The 15,507-nt window shown below is 50.2% G+C and overlaps 1 protein-coding gene across 12 annotated transcripts in view; it reads right to left on the bottom strand.

Moving 5' to 3' along the window:
* Nucleotides 1-15,507, bottom strand: part of MFN2 (mitofusin 2) — a 39,350-nt gene that overhangs the window by 6,376 nt on the left and 17,467 nt on the right. For all 12 annotated transcript variants that reach the window (XR_014551622.1, XR_014551623.1, XR_014551624.1 and 9 more), the window contains 10 exons: nucleotides 15,128-15,236; nucleotides 13,146-13,253; nucleotides 12,904-13,057; nucleotides 10,162-10,229; nucleotides 8,568-8,689; nucleotides 6,675-6,801; nucleotides 5,334-5,438; nucleotides 4,810-4,912; nucleotides 3,623-3,843; nucleotides 1,095-1,250 (listed from right to left, as the gene is read on the bottom strand). Coding sequence is in view for 9 of the 12 variants with exons in the window: in XM_083628652.1 (XP_083484778.1) it covers nucleotides 1,095-1,250; nucleotides 3,623-3,843; nucleotides 4,810-4,912; nucleotides 5,334-5,438; nucleotides 6,675-6,801; nucleotides 8,568-8,689; nucleotides 10,162-10,229; nucleotides 12,904-13,057; nucleotides 13,146-13,253; nucleotides 15,128-15,236 (1,273 nt within the window). In the remaining 3 variants the exon portion in view is untranslated. The remainder of the gene's footprint in view (nucleotides 1-1,094; nucleotides 1,251-3,622; nucleotides 3,844-4,809; nucleotides 4,913-5,333; nucleotides 5,439-6,674; nucleotides 6,802-8,567; nucleotides 8,690-10,161; nucleotides 10,230-12,903; nucleotides 13,058-13,145; nucleotides 13,254-15,127; nucleotides 15,237-15,507) is intronic.

The following is a 15,507-nucleotide window of genomic DNA, read 5'->3' as shown; positions in this document are numbered from 1 at the left end:
GGAGTCTCAAAGCGGCTAATATTCTCCTTTCCCCTCCTTCCCCACAACAAACACTCTGTGAGGTGAGTGGGGCTGAGAGACTTCAGAGAAGTGTGACTGGCCCAAGGTCACACAGCAGCTGTATGTGGAGGAGCAGGGAAGCGAACCCGGTTCACCAGATTATGAGTCCATCACTCTTAACCACTACACCACACTGGCTCTCGCGCGGCTCTATCCCTTCCCCCACCTCCCAGAAAAGCCCCGAAGAGCCGTGCTCCCTTTAAAGAGTGCACGGCTCTTGCGGGAGAAAAGCCAGTAGGCTTGCTTTCGCTGAAGCCAGGAGGGCAAGAGGGATCAGTGCGCACCGATCCCGCTTGCTCTCCTGGCTTCAGGGGTACCCCGCAAAGCCTTCTGAGTGAAAATGGAGGAGCGCTCCCTCTTAGCTCAGAATGCTTTGCGTTCCTTTCTTATTTCTTCTTTTCCTCCCCTAAAAACTAGGTGCATCCAATCGTCCGGTGCGTCTAATAGAGCGAAAAATACGGTACTCCTCGGGGTAAAAAGGTGGACTTATAAATGTGAAGAAGAAGAAGAGTTTGGATTCGATATCCCTCATTATCACTACCCGAAGGAGTCTCAAAGCGGCTAACATTCTCCTTTCCCTTCCTCCCCCACAACAAACACTCTGTGAGGTGAGTGGGGCTGAGAGACTTCAGAGAAGTGCGACTAGCCCAAGGTCACCCAGCAGCTGCATGTGGAGGAGCGGAGATGCGAACCCGGTCCCCCAGATTACAAGACTACCGCTCTTAACCACTACACCACACTGGCTCGCTGTTCTCTTATATATGAGGAGCACATGAATTACAGCTACATTGCAAGGGAGCAGTCTTTGGAAGCATCAATAGTGTGTGTGGGGGAATCATCCAACTCAGTATTGTCTACACGGACTGGCAGCAGCTCTCCAGGGTTATGGACAGGTGTCTGTGCCAGTCCTACCTGGAGATGCCAAGAACTGCACTTTCTGCATGCAGGGCCCAACGCTCTGTCACTGAGCTACAGGAGGGCAGGGCGAGGGAATCAAAACACCCTCAGATATCGGGGTTCTCCTTCAAACGTACCACTCCTCCAACCACGAGGATGCCCATAGAGGTTCTGGATGTGAGAGAGGCCAGCCCAGTGACCATCGAGACCATCAGCTCTTCCTGAGTCAAGGATCCCTGAGGTAAGGGAGGCAGGCTTGGGTTGGCTGGAGTCAAAGGCAGAGGACGCTGAACCTAAGTTTGAAAAAGGAAAAAAAAAGAAAGAGGAAGGTGCAGAGAGAAGAAAGAAAAAATTCAGAGAACGGTTTGACTCCATTTGTAAGCACTTCCAGTACAATGCAAAATGCTTAGTTCCTTCATTTCTTTGGATAAGACAAACTGGGCTATTTTTTCCCCATTTTACAGGCTGGGTTATTGAGGCCAAGGCACAGTAAAAGGGCCAGAAGGCAACTTCACAGAACTTTGCATATCACTGTCTTTCCCCACTGGCAGCAGAAGCAGGAATTGTGTGAGAGAAGGGTGTGTGTGGAATGCAAATGCACTTCGTTTCTGTTTTTAACTATTCATTTGTGCCTCTATCTTGTGTTTTTATCTTGTAAGCCACCCTGAGATCTTTTGATGAAGGGCGATAATATACTAAGGTTACCAATAAATAAATACTACATTTGGGACGTTGATGCTGCAGTGATGGCGGTGACAGAGGGGTGGCTGCCACCTTGACCTCAACCGCCATGTTTCCCCTTCCTCCAAGGCTTCTATCTCCTTTCTCCATGAGAAAGCCTGAGCTGTTGGTTCTTCAGTGGTGGTGGTGGTGGGGAAGTGGTGTGCAGTGGGTCAGGCGTGGAAGGCGGAGAAGGAGGGCCGAGAGGGCAGTGGCGGCGAGGCTCGGGCAGCGCGATGCCTCCCTTCCCATCGGAGCAGCCCCAATCCCATTCCCGCTTGCATGCAAGCAGGAGGGGACGGGGATCCCTCAGCTGGGAAGGGAGGCTTCCCAGTGCCTAACTGAGAGATCCCTGCCCTGCTCCTGCTTGCACGCAAGTAGGAGTTGGAAGGCTGCTCCAACAGGAAGCATGAAGCCTCCCTTCACAGCTTAGTTGCTGGGGTCAGGGAAGGTGGAGGCAGACCGGAAGCTGCATCTTAGAGCCCCTGCACCACCATCATATGGGGACTTCTGAGCAGCTCCTGAAGCCAGCCAGAGACAACTGCTCCGGGCTGCTGAGACTGCCGCCGCTGCGTTGCCGGGGACATCAGATGAAATCCGGGATGGAATTTGTCCGGGGACCTATACGCAAATCCGGGGACTGTCCCCGGGAAACAGGGACGTCTGGAAACCCTATAATATACATCTGGTAAATAATCATCACCATAATTTTGGGTTCTTTAGAATGAAAGTGGCAGAATCTGCAAGTTCCCCTGTGTGCTGGTTCCTTCTCGTTCGGGCACACAATGAGGCACTGTAACTGGGAGGCACTGGGTGCCTCTGAGCATAGGAACCTGCCCTTGCAATGAGTCATGCCATTGGTCCACTTAACTTGGTGGTAGCCACCCTTGTGGTACCCATCATCCCTGGCCACTGGCCACGTTGGCTGCAAATGAGGGGAACTCAAGTCTAACACAATCTTGAGGACACCACTTGGCTACCCTCAATGGAAGAAAGACTGTCTGTGTTTTCTTTTTTCCTTCTCCCTCCAAGTTCCCCTCTCCTTTCATGTCACGAGCCTTTTAGATGGTGAAACCTGAAGGAGTCCCATTGTTCAGTCTGGACACACCCAGATCCAGCTCCGAGGGTCTTCAGGCAGGTTTTCTCACTGCAAGAAGTAAAGCTGCAGGGAACCAGGCAGAGAGCCTTTTGGGCAGTGGTGCCCTCCCTGTGGAACACTCTCCCATCAGATGTCAAGGAAAGAACTATATAACTTTTAGAAGACATCTGTTTCGGGAGGTTTTTAATGTTTTGACATTTTCATATGTTTTTAGATGTGCTGGAAGCCGCCCAGAGTGGCTGGGGAAACCCAGCCAGATGGGCAGGGTATAAATTATTATTATTATTATTATTATTATTATTATTATTATTATTATTATTTATTAATACTCTGCTCATTTGGCTGGGTTTCCCCAGCCACTCTGGGTGGCTTCCAACAGAATATTAAAATACAATAGTCTATTAAACATTAAAAGCTTCCCTAAACAGGGCTGCCTTCAGATGTCTTCTAAAAGTCTGGTAGTTGTTGTTCTCTTTGACATCTCGTGGGAGGGCGTTCCACAGGGCAGGTGCCACTACCAAGAAGGCCCTCTGCCTGGTTCCCTGTAACCTCACTTCTAGCTGCAAGGGAACCACCAGAAGGCCCTCGGCGATGGACCTCAGTGTCCGGGTATATAAATAATAAAATTATTATTATTATTAAGCCACGTTGGTAGCCCCCTGATAATACCAGCTTTCTGGCTCTACCTGGGTATCAAACCCAAGACCTTCCGCGTACAAGGCAGATGCTCTATTTCTCTGCCACGACCCAAGAAGCGGAGAGGAAGCTGCTTGGGGAGGGGGGCTTTTCAGGAGCACCTACTGGGTGAAGCAGGGTGCTGGAGGGTAGCCAAAAGGCTCTTCCCACCTGGTCATTGTAGCCCATCAAGGCCCGCCGGGTGTTCTTGGGTCCCAGGAACCTGTTCACGAGCATCGTCCAGCCGAGAGAGAAGTGGAACTGGATATCCTCCTGGAAGTCGGCGCAGAGCTTGTCGCAGTTGAGGTCGTAGCTCATCGCGAAGCACTGCCGGGGAATGAGCTTGTCGATCTGGCCTCTCAGGGAGGCTGGCAGGAGGGGCTTTAAGCCATCTTCAAAGGGGGAGCAAAGAGGCAACAGAACCCGCTATTAGAACAAGCCCCAATTCACAGACCAACGTATCAGATGCACTGGGGATAGGAACCCTGTTAGTAGGCTGGTTTCTGCCAGCCTGACCGATGGTCCCTGTCTCTGCACTGAAGGCAGCTAGGGGCAGTGAGGGCAAGTGATGGCCTAGTTCAGGGATGGGGAACCTGTGGCCCTCCAGATGTTGCTGGATCCTAACTCCCATCTGCCCCTGCCAGCATAGCCCTTGGTCCATGACCCTGCATTAAAAACGACGCTGGGGCAGTAAAGGCAAGTGATGGTCCAGTCAAGTGAAGGCGCCTTTGGATATTGCTGGACTCCAACTCCCATCAGCCCCAGCCACTACAGCCAATGGCCTGGGGTGACCAAAGCTGTGGTCCAGTTGTAGGTTCCCTAGATCTGCTTTACAAGCGAGAAAACAGAAAAGGGAGCGTCTCTGAAGCAGTCAAGATCTCCAAACATCTGGCTCAGGTAAAGGTAAAGGGACCCCTGACCATTAGGTCCAGTCGTGGGCGACTCTGGGGTTGTGGCGCTCATCTCATTTTACTGGCCGAGGGAGCCGGCGTACAGCTTCCGGGTCATGTGGCCAGCATGACTAAGCTGCTTCTAGCGAACCAGAGCAGTGCATGGAAATGCCGTTTACCTTCCCGCTGGAGTGGTACCTATTTATCTACTTGCACTTTGAGGTGCTTCCGAAATGCTAGGCTGGCAGCAGCAGGGACCGAGCAACAGGTGCTCACCCCGTCGCGGGGATTTGAACTGCTGACCTTCTGATTGGCAAGTCTTAGGCTCTGTGGTTTAACCCACAGCGCCACAAGTGAGAAAACAGAAAAGGGAGTGTCTCTGAAGCAGCCTAAATCTCCAAACATCTGGCTCAGGTACAGGTACTTAATTCCCAAGCAGCACAGGAAAGCTGCTCCCTTTTCACTAACCAATCATCTCCTGCTGCATCGTCTGCAGGGACGTCGTGATGGAGCTGGAGCAGCGGTCAGACATATTCCGGCCAAGACCCTCCTCAATGTGCCGGTGGAGTTCCTGGGGGGGGGGCAGGGGGAGAGAGGTAGAGATCAAGGCTGCTTTTTGCATGGCACTGCAAGTACACCCCCCGGTTTATTTTTTTGCATCGATATCCCGCCTTTTCCCTCTGAGTAGCTCACGTTGGAGCACATCGCTCTTCCTCACTTACGACAACCCTGTGAGGTAGGTCTCCCAGGGAGATTCATGGCCAATTGGGGAAATGAACCCTGGTCTCCCAGGTCTAGTCCTGGGAACTGTAGTCCACCCCCTAGCAGAGCTACAACTCCCAAACTACAGTTCCCAGGATTCTTGGGGGGGGATCTACCACTGAGCTACAAGCCACCCCAGTAACAACAAACTTCTGAGCTACTCCTTGTGCACTTATAAGCTTATAAGCAACAGGTAAAAACAACAACAGATAATAATTGCTGCAACTCACATTCTTATAAACTTTAATGACTACGGGAGACGGGTGAAAATCGAGCTGGAAGTCGTCCACCAACACGGAGAGGCGTCTGATCTCTTCCGCCATCGCGTTGGAAACCTGGAAGGTACAACTGCGTTATGGCAGGTGACTAAGGCAAAGCGCAGAGGATCAGGGCCTCCCTCTGTGCCCGAAGCACATGGGTTTTTGTGTGTGTGTGTGTGTGTGTGTGTATGTGTGTGTGTGCATACCAAACCTCTGCCCTCTGCTGAAGGAAAAGCAGAATGGGTGCAAATCGAAGGAAGTGTGGTTTTGCACGAAGGAATCACTCTAATAACAAACCAAGGTTGGGGAGTTGGGCAACAGAAAATGGGAGTCAAAATCAGGGCCACTTGGAAAACAGGAGAGAGGAATCAGCCCTGCTGGGTAAACCCCCAAAGTATTTGTTGGGAAACTGTGTATGTGCAGTTACTCACACAGAGTCAATTAAGGTTTGGCAGCCAGCCAGAAGGCAATGTGAAGGAGTAAGTCTGCCTGGTGATAACGAAGGCATGGAGACAGCTCCCTGATTGGTCAAGCTCTCTCAAGGGAGTGATAATTAATGGTCTATTAACTGGAATGTGTTAGTTCAGAAGTTCAGTGGTTCAGAGTTCTGTGTGTCAGTGTGGGAGTTGTGAGTCGTGTCAGAGAGAGCTAGCAAAAGATCCGTGTTCTGTTCCTGTAAATAGTCCACTGTATATAATAAACACCTGACTACAAGTTCCTGGTTCCTGCTTTGTCTATCCTGTCTGCAGCCAAGTCGCCAATTGCTTCCGTGGATTCTGCGTTTACTCTGCTAGGTCTGGCTAAGGTCCTGCAACTAGTCAGAAAGTTGCGAAACACCAAATAGGTTTTACCAATAGTCTTCCAAGTGCCCAATGAAGACTCAACATTCTTAGCGGCCACAGGATGTTGAAACCTGGGAAACTGGATTGTTCTGCATGGATCCTGACCTGGATCACTCCGATAAGAGGAGGATTTTGCCGAGTTTTCCTGCATCACAGGGGATTGGACTAGATGACCCTACACGTCCCCTTAAGCTCTATGATTTTATGTTCTGCCTATGCAGGTCTATAACCTCCATTCTCAAAAATTTAAATCTATAAAGAAGAGTATCCAGAACATGATCAGAGCAGCCTCTGGAGACTTTGAACTGCAACTCCCATCAGTCCCTGGGAGCACAGCCCTGTTTTAAGAGTAGAGGGGATTCCGAAGAGGCAGGGTGCCACAACCGAAAAGGCCCTGGCCACTGGCTCTGCTGAGCAGCACCCTGGGCCTTTGCCCGAAGCCCAGCCCAGACAGCAGCGATGCCCTCACCTGCCGCTCCACCTCTTCTGTGATCTGCTTGATCTTCAGCTTGTAGTTTTGAGTGAGCAGATCCAGCTGCTTGTCGATGAAGCCCAGGCGCTCCTGGCGGTCCTCTCGCATCTCTAGGCAGTAAATCCTGGGAGATGGAACAAGGCATGTGTTGGGTGGTGGGAAAGAAGAAAAACAAATAATGCATTTTCTTGTACTAAAGGGAAAGTCAGGAGATCGGCTGGTGGTTTCTGGGAGACTTCCTTTCCCAGCAGGAAGGAGAATAAGGACTGGCTAGCCCAGACGAGGAAGAGGAAATACGAGCACCTAATACTGAACAGGTGATGTCTCTGCAGAGACATCACCTTGCCAACAAAGGTCCGTATAGTTACAGCTATGGTTTTCCCAGTAGTGATGTATGGAAGTGAGAGCTGGACCATAAAGAAGGCTGATCGCCGAAGAATTGATGCTTTTGAATTCTGGTGCTGGAGGAGACTCTTGAGAGTCCCATGGACTGCAAGAAGATCAAACCTCTCCATTCTTAAGGAAATCAGCCCTGAGTGCTCACTGGAAGGACAGATCCTGAAGCTGAGGCTCCAAGACTTTGGCCACCTCATGAGAAGAGAAGACTCCCTGGAAAAGACCCTGATGTTGGGAAAGATGGAGGGCACAAGGAGAAGGGGACGACAGAGAACAAGATGGTTGGACAGTGTTCTTGAAGCTACCAGCATGAGTTTGACCAAACTGCGGGAGGTAGTGGAAGACAGAAGTGCCTGGCGTGCTCTGGTCCATGGGATCATGAAGAGTCGGACATGAATAAACGACTAAACAACAACAACAACACAATACTGAACAGAGCTGGGCAACCAGGCCAGTGGGTTTTTCGCAGTTCTGTATGCACAAGGACATAGAGCAAAAGAGATTGCAAATCTCCTCCTGATCAGCCCTTTTGCATCAGCCCCTGATCAGCCCCTTAGCGCTGGCAAGCCTCCCCCAATCAGGTCCTTAACAGTGGCAGAACTCCCCACCCTGATTAGCCCTTTAGCGGCAACAGACCTCCCCCTGAATCAGCCCCTTCGTGTCAGCAGATCTTGCCACCTTGATCAGCCCCTTAGCAGCAAGCAGGCCTCCCCACTCCGATCCACCCTTCAGCAGCAAATGTTTTCCATTGGGACAATCCATTTCATTTCACTTAACAAGTGCGGGGGTGCAAGCATATTATATTATATTATATTATATTATATTATATTATATTATATTATATTATATTATATTGTATTGTATTGTATTGTATTGTATTGTATTGTATTGTATTGTATTGTATTTATATTATATTATATTATATTATATTATATTATATTATATTATAATTTTATTTTACTTTATTTTAGAGTGGTACCTCGGGTTACGTATGCTTCAGGTTACAGACTCCGCTAACCCAGAAATAGTGCTTCAGGTTAAGAACTTTGCTTCAGGATGAGAACAGAAATCGTGCTCCGGCGGCACAGCGGCAGCAGGAGGCCCCATTAGCTAAAGTGGTGCTTCAGGTTAAGAACAGTTTCAGGTTAAGAACGGACCTCCGGAACCAATTAAGTACTTAACCCGAGGTACCACTTTACTTTACTTTACTTTTGAAGCATTCTGCATCCTGGGCTGGAAGTCTGAGCCAAAGAGCTGTTACTGCATACATCCTCCCTTAACCTGTGACTTTGTATATTCTCTCAAAGAGATTAAAAGCCCACCTGGCTCACTTTGAACCACCTCTGAATCAAACTTCTTTGGACCAGAGAATCAGGCAAATTCATGGAGGAGACTTATCGGTGGCTACAACTAGCCACAGTGACAACGTTGCATCTCTACTTTCAGAAGAAAGCAACGCGTCTGACCATCTCCTGCTGTTCTGCAGCTGCTCACCTCTGTTCCTGGGCAGCCACATGCACCGAGTCCATGATGTGGCGGACCTCTTCCGCGATCTGCTTGGCTCTGACCGTGTGCTGCTCAAACTTGGTCTTCACCGCCGACTGAGAGATGCATTCCTGCATGAGCAAAGGGAACAGGAAGTTCAGCTCAGCAACCTGTATTTTACAGATTAAAAAATCAAGCAGGTTTTACATACAGCAGGTTACCTGCTTCTGGCAATCTCAAGGGGGTTACGTAACCCTGGCGTTTGCTGATCCACTTTCAGTCCTAACTTTGCCACCTTGAGGACCAGCGACTTGATTTTCTCCTCAATCCCCCCCCCCCAAATACAACAATGTAAACAGTGAATATTTGCCCAGCTGTACATCTTCATTTCCAATAGTCTGCGCACCAATCCCTTTCACAGGGCCTTCCCTTCCCAAACTTGTGATTTTACTGTCAAACACTGCCTCCCCAGAGGCATGTCTGAGTTACAGGTAGGGGAAAATTGACCACTCTGCTCATTAATATAAGAAAGGAAAGGAAACCACGTCTCATTGAACTTGCTTTTATTTTAAATGAAAATTGGGTTTCTTGGGATTTCTCTATAACCTAGTTCAATTTTTTTTTGCACTATTCACAAAACAAAGATTGTGGGTTATTTACTCAGACAAAGGTATAGGTAAAGGGACCCCTGACCATTAGGTCCAGTCGTGACCGACTCTGGGGTTGTGGCACTCATCTTGCTTTATTGGCCAAGGGAGCCGGCGTACAGCTTCTGGGTCATGTGGCCAGCATGACTAAGCCGCTTCTGGCAAACCAGAGCAGCGCACAGAAACGCCGTTTACCTTCCCGCCGGAGCGGTACCTATTTATCTACTTGCACTTTGACGTGCTTTCGAACTGCTAGGTTGGCAGGAGCAGGGACCGAGCAACGGGAGCTCACCCCGTCGCGGGGATTCGAACCGCCGACCTTCTGATTGGCAAGTCCTAGGCTCTGTGGTTTAACCCACAGCACCACCCGCGTCCCACAGCGCCAATGCAATAACTATCCTGGTGTCAAATTTCTGGGAGTGGGGAAGTTTCCATTATTTCTTAGCTCAAGGGAAGAGGGAAGAATAGGAAGAAACCAGCCTTTCCTCAACCAGAGGCCTTCCAGATGTTTTGGACTACAACTCCCATCAGCTGCTGCCAGCTCTGACTGCGAATGATGGGAATTGTAGTCCAAAAAAATCCAGAAAGTCCCAGGTTGTGGGCAGGCTGGCATAGACCGATTTGAGGTGAAACTATAAAAGGGGAGAGTAATTTGCTCAGGCAAGTAAGGGACAATTAAAATCCATTGCACAGAGTTTTGAGAAATGGAGGTTATTAATCCACACTGCCCAGGGCCGTAAGAAGCTGCCTTCTGGCTTTTGGCGCATCTATCCCAGTATTACCGGCTCTGGCAGGCAGCCTCAGAGAAACTGCTCCCATCATCTGCACTCAGGCCTTACTATAAATGGAAAAGCTGAGGGGCAAAACTGGAAGTTCTTTCACTTGCAGAGCACAGATGCTTTGCCCCTGGGGTGTTGGTATACGGGATGAGCTCAGCACACAAAATCAAGACTTGCCTCAAATCTCCTCTCAAAGTTCTGGAACTCAAACATCCTCACTTGGAACCCTTCGGCCAGTGCCCCGCCTAGGAGGGAAAAAGCATCAAAATCCACTTGAAATAGTCAGGATATTCCTACCCCCCCCCATTAAAATCAGCAAGGGAGTCCCTGCTTTTGATCCCATCTCACACAAAAACAGGGTCTTTTTGGTGGCACCTGTCTTCCCTAAGAACCTCAAAACGTCCTCACCAACTTTCCCCAAGTTGGTGAAGCTCATTTGATGACAACAAGAAATCGGGTCTTTAGTGTCGTCAGCCTAGCCCAACGGAACTCTCTGCCACTGGAGATTCAGCGGGTGCCTTCTGTGCCGACTTTTAAATGCCTGCCGAAAACCTTCCTATTCCGCCAGGCCTATGCAAGCAATTAAGGATGCGCCCTCCCACAATGCTTAATTGGTGTCTGCTTTTAACTTTTTAACGGTTTTCTGTTTTTATTGCTGCACACCTCTTAAGATATTTACAATATAAAAGTAAAGGTAAAGGGACCCCTGACCATTATGTCCAGTCGTGGCCGACTCTGGGGTTGCGGCATTCATCTCGCTTTACTGGCTGAGGGAGCCGGCGTACAGCTTCCGGGTCATGTGGCCAGCATGACTAAGCCGCTTCTGGCGAACCAGAGCAGCGCACGGAAACGCCGTTTACCTTCCCGCCGGAGCGGTACCTATCTATCTACTTGCACTTTGACGTGCTTTCGAACTGCTAGGTTGGCAGGAGCAGGGACCGAGCAACGGGAGCTCACCCCATCGTGGGGATTCGAACTGCCGACCTTCTGATCGGCAAGTCCTAGGCTCTGTGGTTTAACCTACCACGCCACCCACAGTATGCAAATGTTTTAAGGAATAAATAAAATTGAAAGCTGACCCATTGGGGCTGAAATCTTGTTGGCACTCAGCGCCTGAGTTTGTTATTAGAAGGAGTTACAATATTTTATTCCTATCCTGCCTTTCCTCCAAGGGGCCCAATGTGGTATGTATGTATGTACAGTGGTACCTCGGTTTTCGAACGTAATCTGTTCCGGAAGGCCGTTCAACTTCCGAAATGTTTGAAAACTGAGGCGTGTTAGGAAACGGAAGCATTTACTTCAGGGTTTTCGGCGTTTGAAAACTGAAACGTTCGGCTTGCGAGATGTTCGAAAACCAAGGTACCACTTTTATTTTAGATTGCTATATAGTGGTACCTCGGGTTACATACGCTACAGGTTACATACGCTTCAGGTTACAGACTCCACTAACCCAGAAATAGTGCTTCAGGTTAAGAACTTTGCTTCAGGATGAGAACAGAAATCGTGCTCCGGCGGCACAGCGGCAGCAGGAGGCCCCATTAGCTAAAGTGGTGCTTCAGGTTAAGAACAGTTTCAGGTTAAGTACGGACCTCCGGAACAAATTAAGTACTTAACCCGAGGTACCACTGTATGGCCCTTCGTCAAAAAAATCTCAGGGAGGTTCACAGAATAAAATACAAGATAAAACACAAGTAAATAATCAAATCAAAAAAGAAAAGAACACCTCCCCTCCCGCTGACACATTTAAAAGGCTGCAGAATATTAATTGGCCAAAGGCCTGGTTGAGGAGGAAAATTTTTGCCTGGCGCCTATAAAAATATACAGTGGTGCCTCGCAAGACGAAATTAATTCGTTCCGCAAGTTTTTTCTTCTTGCGAGTTTTTCGTCTTGCGAAGCACGGTTTCCCATAGGAATGCATTGAAAATCAATTAATGCGTTCCTATGGAGACCGCCTTCAGACCAGGTCCGGGGACAGTCTGTCCCCGGACCTCTTCTGAAGGCTGGCGGGGGGAGAAGGACTTTTCTCCCCACCGCCAGCCTTCAGAACAGCCTTCTGAAGGCTGGCGGTGGGAAGAAAAGCCCTTCTCCCGCCGCCAGCCTTCAGAAGAGTTCCCGCAGGGCTGCCTAGGCTGCGGATGGCAGCCTGCAGCCCGGCGCGAGGGGCGCTCTGAAGCAGAGCGCCCCTCGCGCCGGGCAGACACCAGCAGCTTGGGGAGCCCTGCAGGACTTCCCCGCAGGGCTCTCCAAGCTGTGGATAGGGGTAGCAGGCTGCTATCCGCAGCTTGGAGAGCCCTGCGGGGAACTCCTGCAGGGCTCCCCAAGCTGCGGAAGTCTGCCCGGCGTGAGGGGCGCTCTGAAGCAGAGCGCCCCTCGCGCGGGGCAGCAGGCTGCTATCCGCAGCCTAGGCAGCCCGGCGGGAACTCTTCTGAAGGCTGGCGGGGGAGAAGGGCTTTTCTTCCCACCGCCAGCCTTCAGAACAGCCTTCTGAATGTTGGCGGTGGGGAGGAAAACCTTCCTCCCACCGCAAGCCTTCAGGACAGGTCCGGGAACAGAGGAGAAGGCGCGCTGCGCTTCCCCGCTGTCCCCGGAGATTTCCCTATGGGCTTTCGTCTTGCGAAGCAAGCCCATAGGGAAATTCGTCTTGCGAAGCCGCTAAAAATCGGAAAACCCTTTCGTCTTGCGGGTTTTTCGTTTAGCGAGGCATTCGTCTTGCGGGGCACCACTGTATAATGAAGGCACTAGGCGAACCTCGCTGGGGAGAGCATTCCACAAACAGGGAGCCACTACAGAAAAGGCCTGTTCTTAGGCCCATTCCCCAATCTAGCTACACAACAACCCTGTGAGGTAGACTAGGCCGAGAGATGGCGACTAGGCCAGTGGAGACTTCCCACTCTGGGAAGTGGGGTCCCACCCAGTTACCTCCTTCGGGCATCCCCTGCGCCTTCTGGATTCGGGCGCTCAGCACCTCTTTGGCGGAGACGAAGAAGATGCGGTCGCCGGCCTGGGCCCGATCCACCACGCCCAGCTCGTCCACCAGGAAGCTGGTGCAGCGTTCCATATGTTGGCGCCGGACCTGGAAGGGGGAAATGGGGCTCGCGTGAGGAACGGCGGGATCCCCCCCTTCCCAAACGCCCTTCGCGGCTTCCGCTGAAAACTCTCACCTCTTCCATGTACTCCGGTTCGGAGGCGGAGGCATCCCAGCGGTTGTTCAGGATGAAAATGTTGGGCCGCGACAACCGGGTGTTGACTTTGTGGAAGAACTGCTTCTCCTGGAAAAGGAGGGCCGAAGTCAGAGAATCGGGCGCGTGTGGCTGGGTGCCAAGGCCTGCACCCCCTTGGCGTCCCCGCTCCAAAGTTGCCCTTCCACATCACTCAAAAACATCCTCTACAATGGTAGCTTGGTTCTCGAACTCATCATATTTTTCGCTCCACAAGACGCACCTGACCATAAGACACACCTAATTTTTAGAGGGGGGAGGCAAGGAAGAAAATAATCTTTAAAGGGAGCGCTGAGCAGAGCCTGTATGCATCCCAGGCTCTGCTCAGCTATCCCTTTCACGAGCCGCATGGAGTGTGTGTGCGGCGCTTGCAGGCTTTCCCCCAAGGAAAAGCCCCCTCCGCGCGGCTCTTTAAAGGGAGCGCTGCTCTTGGGGGCTTTTGCGGGAGGTGGGGAAGGGCCAGAGGGGCTTAGCCAGAAGCTAGAACAGCAAGAGGGAGCGCTGCGCAGCGATCCCTCTCGCTTTCTGGTTTCTGGGATAGCCGCGCAGCCTGCATTTGCTCCATAAGACGCACACACATTTCCCCATACTTTTTAGGGGGGGGGGAGTGCGTCTCATAGAGCGAAAAATACGGTAATCCGTTCCGGGAGTCCGTTCGACTCCTGAAACCGTCGGATGTTCGGCTTCTGAAAAACGTTCGCAGTCCGGAACACTTACTTCCAGGTTTGCAGCGTTTGGGAGCCGATCTGTTCGGCAACTAAGCCGTTTGGGAACCAAGGTTCCACTGTATACACACACACACACACACACACACACACACACACACACACAGTTTGGCAACCAACAGAGCCCACAGACTTGGGTGCATGCAAAGCAGTTTGGTCACTCCAGGAGCTGCTGCGACGGTTTCAGACATGATAATACTGCTCAGTGAAGCCGCCGTCACAGTCAGGCCCTCATACGGGTCCTGGACGATGCACTGATACAAAATCCAGGCCTAATCTCCATACAAGGATTTGGAGAAGGAGAAGATAAGATTGCAAATGGTGATTACATTTGGATATGGGGCCAGAAAAGGGGGGAAAGGGTTTGGGATTTCGGTGCTGGACTTTCTTTAGCTTAAGCGGAAAGAAAGGACTCTGTTTACGAATCTGGAGTGGACTCAAAGAACATTGCTCTTAAAGCTATGGTACTGCCTCTGGAAAAAGACTGGAAAAACGAAAGGGCTGAGAGCAGAATTTTCCAAACTGTGTGTCGGCTGCAGTGTGTAGGTGTGTTGCACAAATGCTCCTCCCGGGGCTGGAAAGGGGTTAATTTAACTTCCAGTTTGCTAGTAAAACTGAATTACTGTGTCGCAAAACGATGCCAAACTGAATTACTGTGTCGCGAAATGATGCACGTCTGAAAAGTGTGTTGCCAACATGGAAAGTTTGGAAAGCTCTGGCCTAGATCAAGAGATCAGGATACTATCATAAAAAACAAGAGGGATGCAACAGGATACAGTGGTACCTCGGGCTAAGTACTTAATTCGTTCTGGAGGTCCATACTTAACCTGAAACTGTTCTCAACCTGAAGCGGGTTAGCGGAGTCTGTAACTTGAGGCGTATGTAACCCGAGGTACCACTTTATTAAACTGGAGATACATTACTGGACAGATGTGTAACGAGAAATCAAAATGGGATAATACAACGGGAAGTGTGATACAGTAAGAAATGGAACTAAATGTGTTTGTTTAGACTAGTTTGTTCTGTATTATTAAAAATCCTTATTATTTTTTTTTAAAAAAAGAAACTCTCAAGCAACACCCAAACGCAATGGTGACTCTCCCTGCTTGCGATGATTCCCAGCCAACAGATACTGAGAGGCGCGGCAAAGTCTCCTCTGAAAGCAAAGAGAAGGTAAATTAACCGAAGGATGAGCGTTACCGTCTGCATCAGGGTCGACTCGGAGTTTGCCACCAAGACAAAGACGTCAGCGTCCAAGCAGAACTTGTCAATCCAGCTGTCCAATTCAGTGGTTACGTCGATTCCGGGGCTAATAGGACAGGCAAGGGGTGGGGGGAGGAATGCCAGATGCAGAAGAAAGTGTTATCGACAGCTGTCTCGTTATAATAGCCTTAGCCCGACAGCACAACAGCCCACCCCGAACTACTGAGAAAGCAGGGCTTTGATTCAAAGCTATTTATTTCCTAACATTTATAAACCATTTGATTGCAAAAAAAACCTCCTTCAAAGTGGTATACAAATATATACACACACACACACACACACACACACACACACACACACATCTGTAAAAAAGCAGC

The sequence above is a fragment of the Podarcis filfolensis genome, assembly GCF_964270895.1.
Source record: "Podarcis filfolensis genome assembly, chromosome: 8".
Classification (NCBI taxonomy): domain Eukaryota; kingdom Metazoa; phylum Chordata; class Lepidosauria; order Squamata; family Lacertidae; genus Podarcis; species Podarcis filfolensis.
Note: the sequence above shows the minus strand (reverse complement) of the source record. Positions and strands in the feature narration are given on the sequence as shown.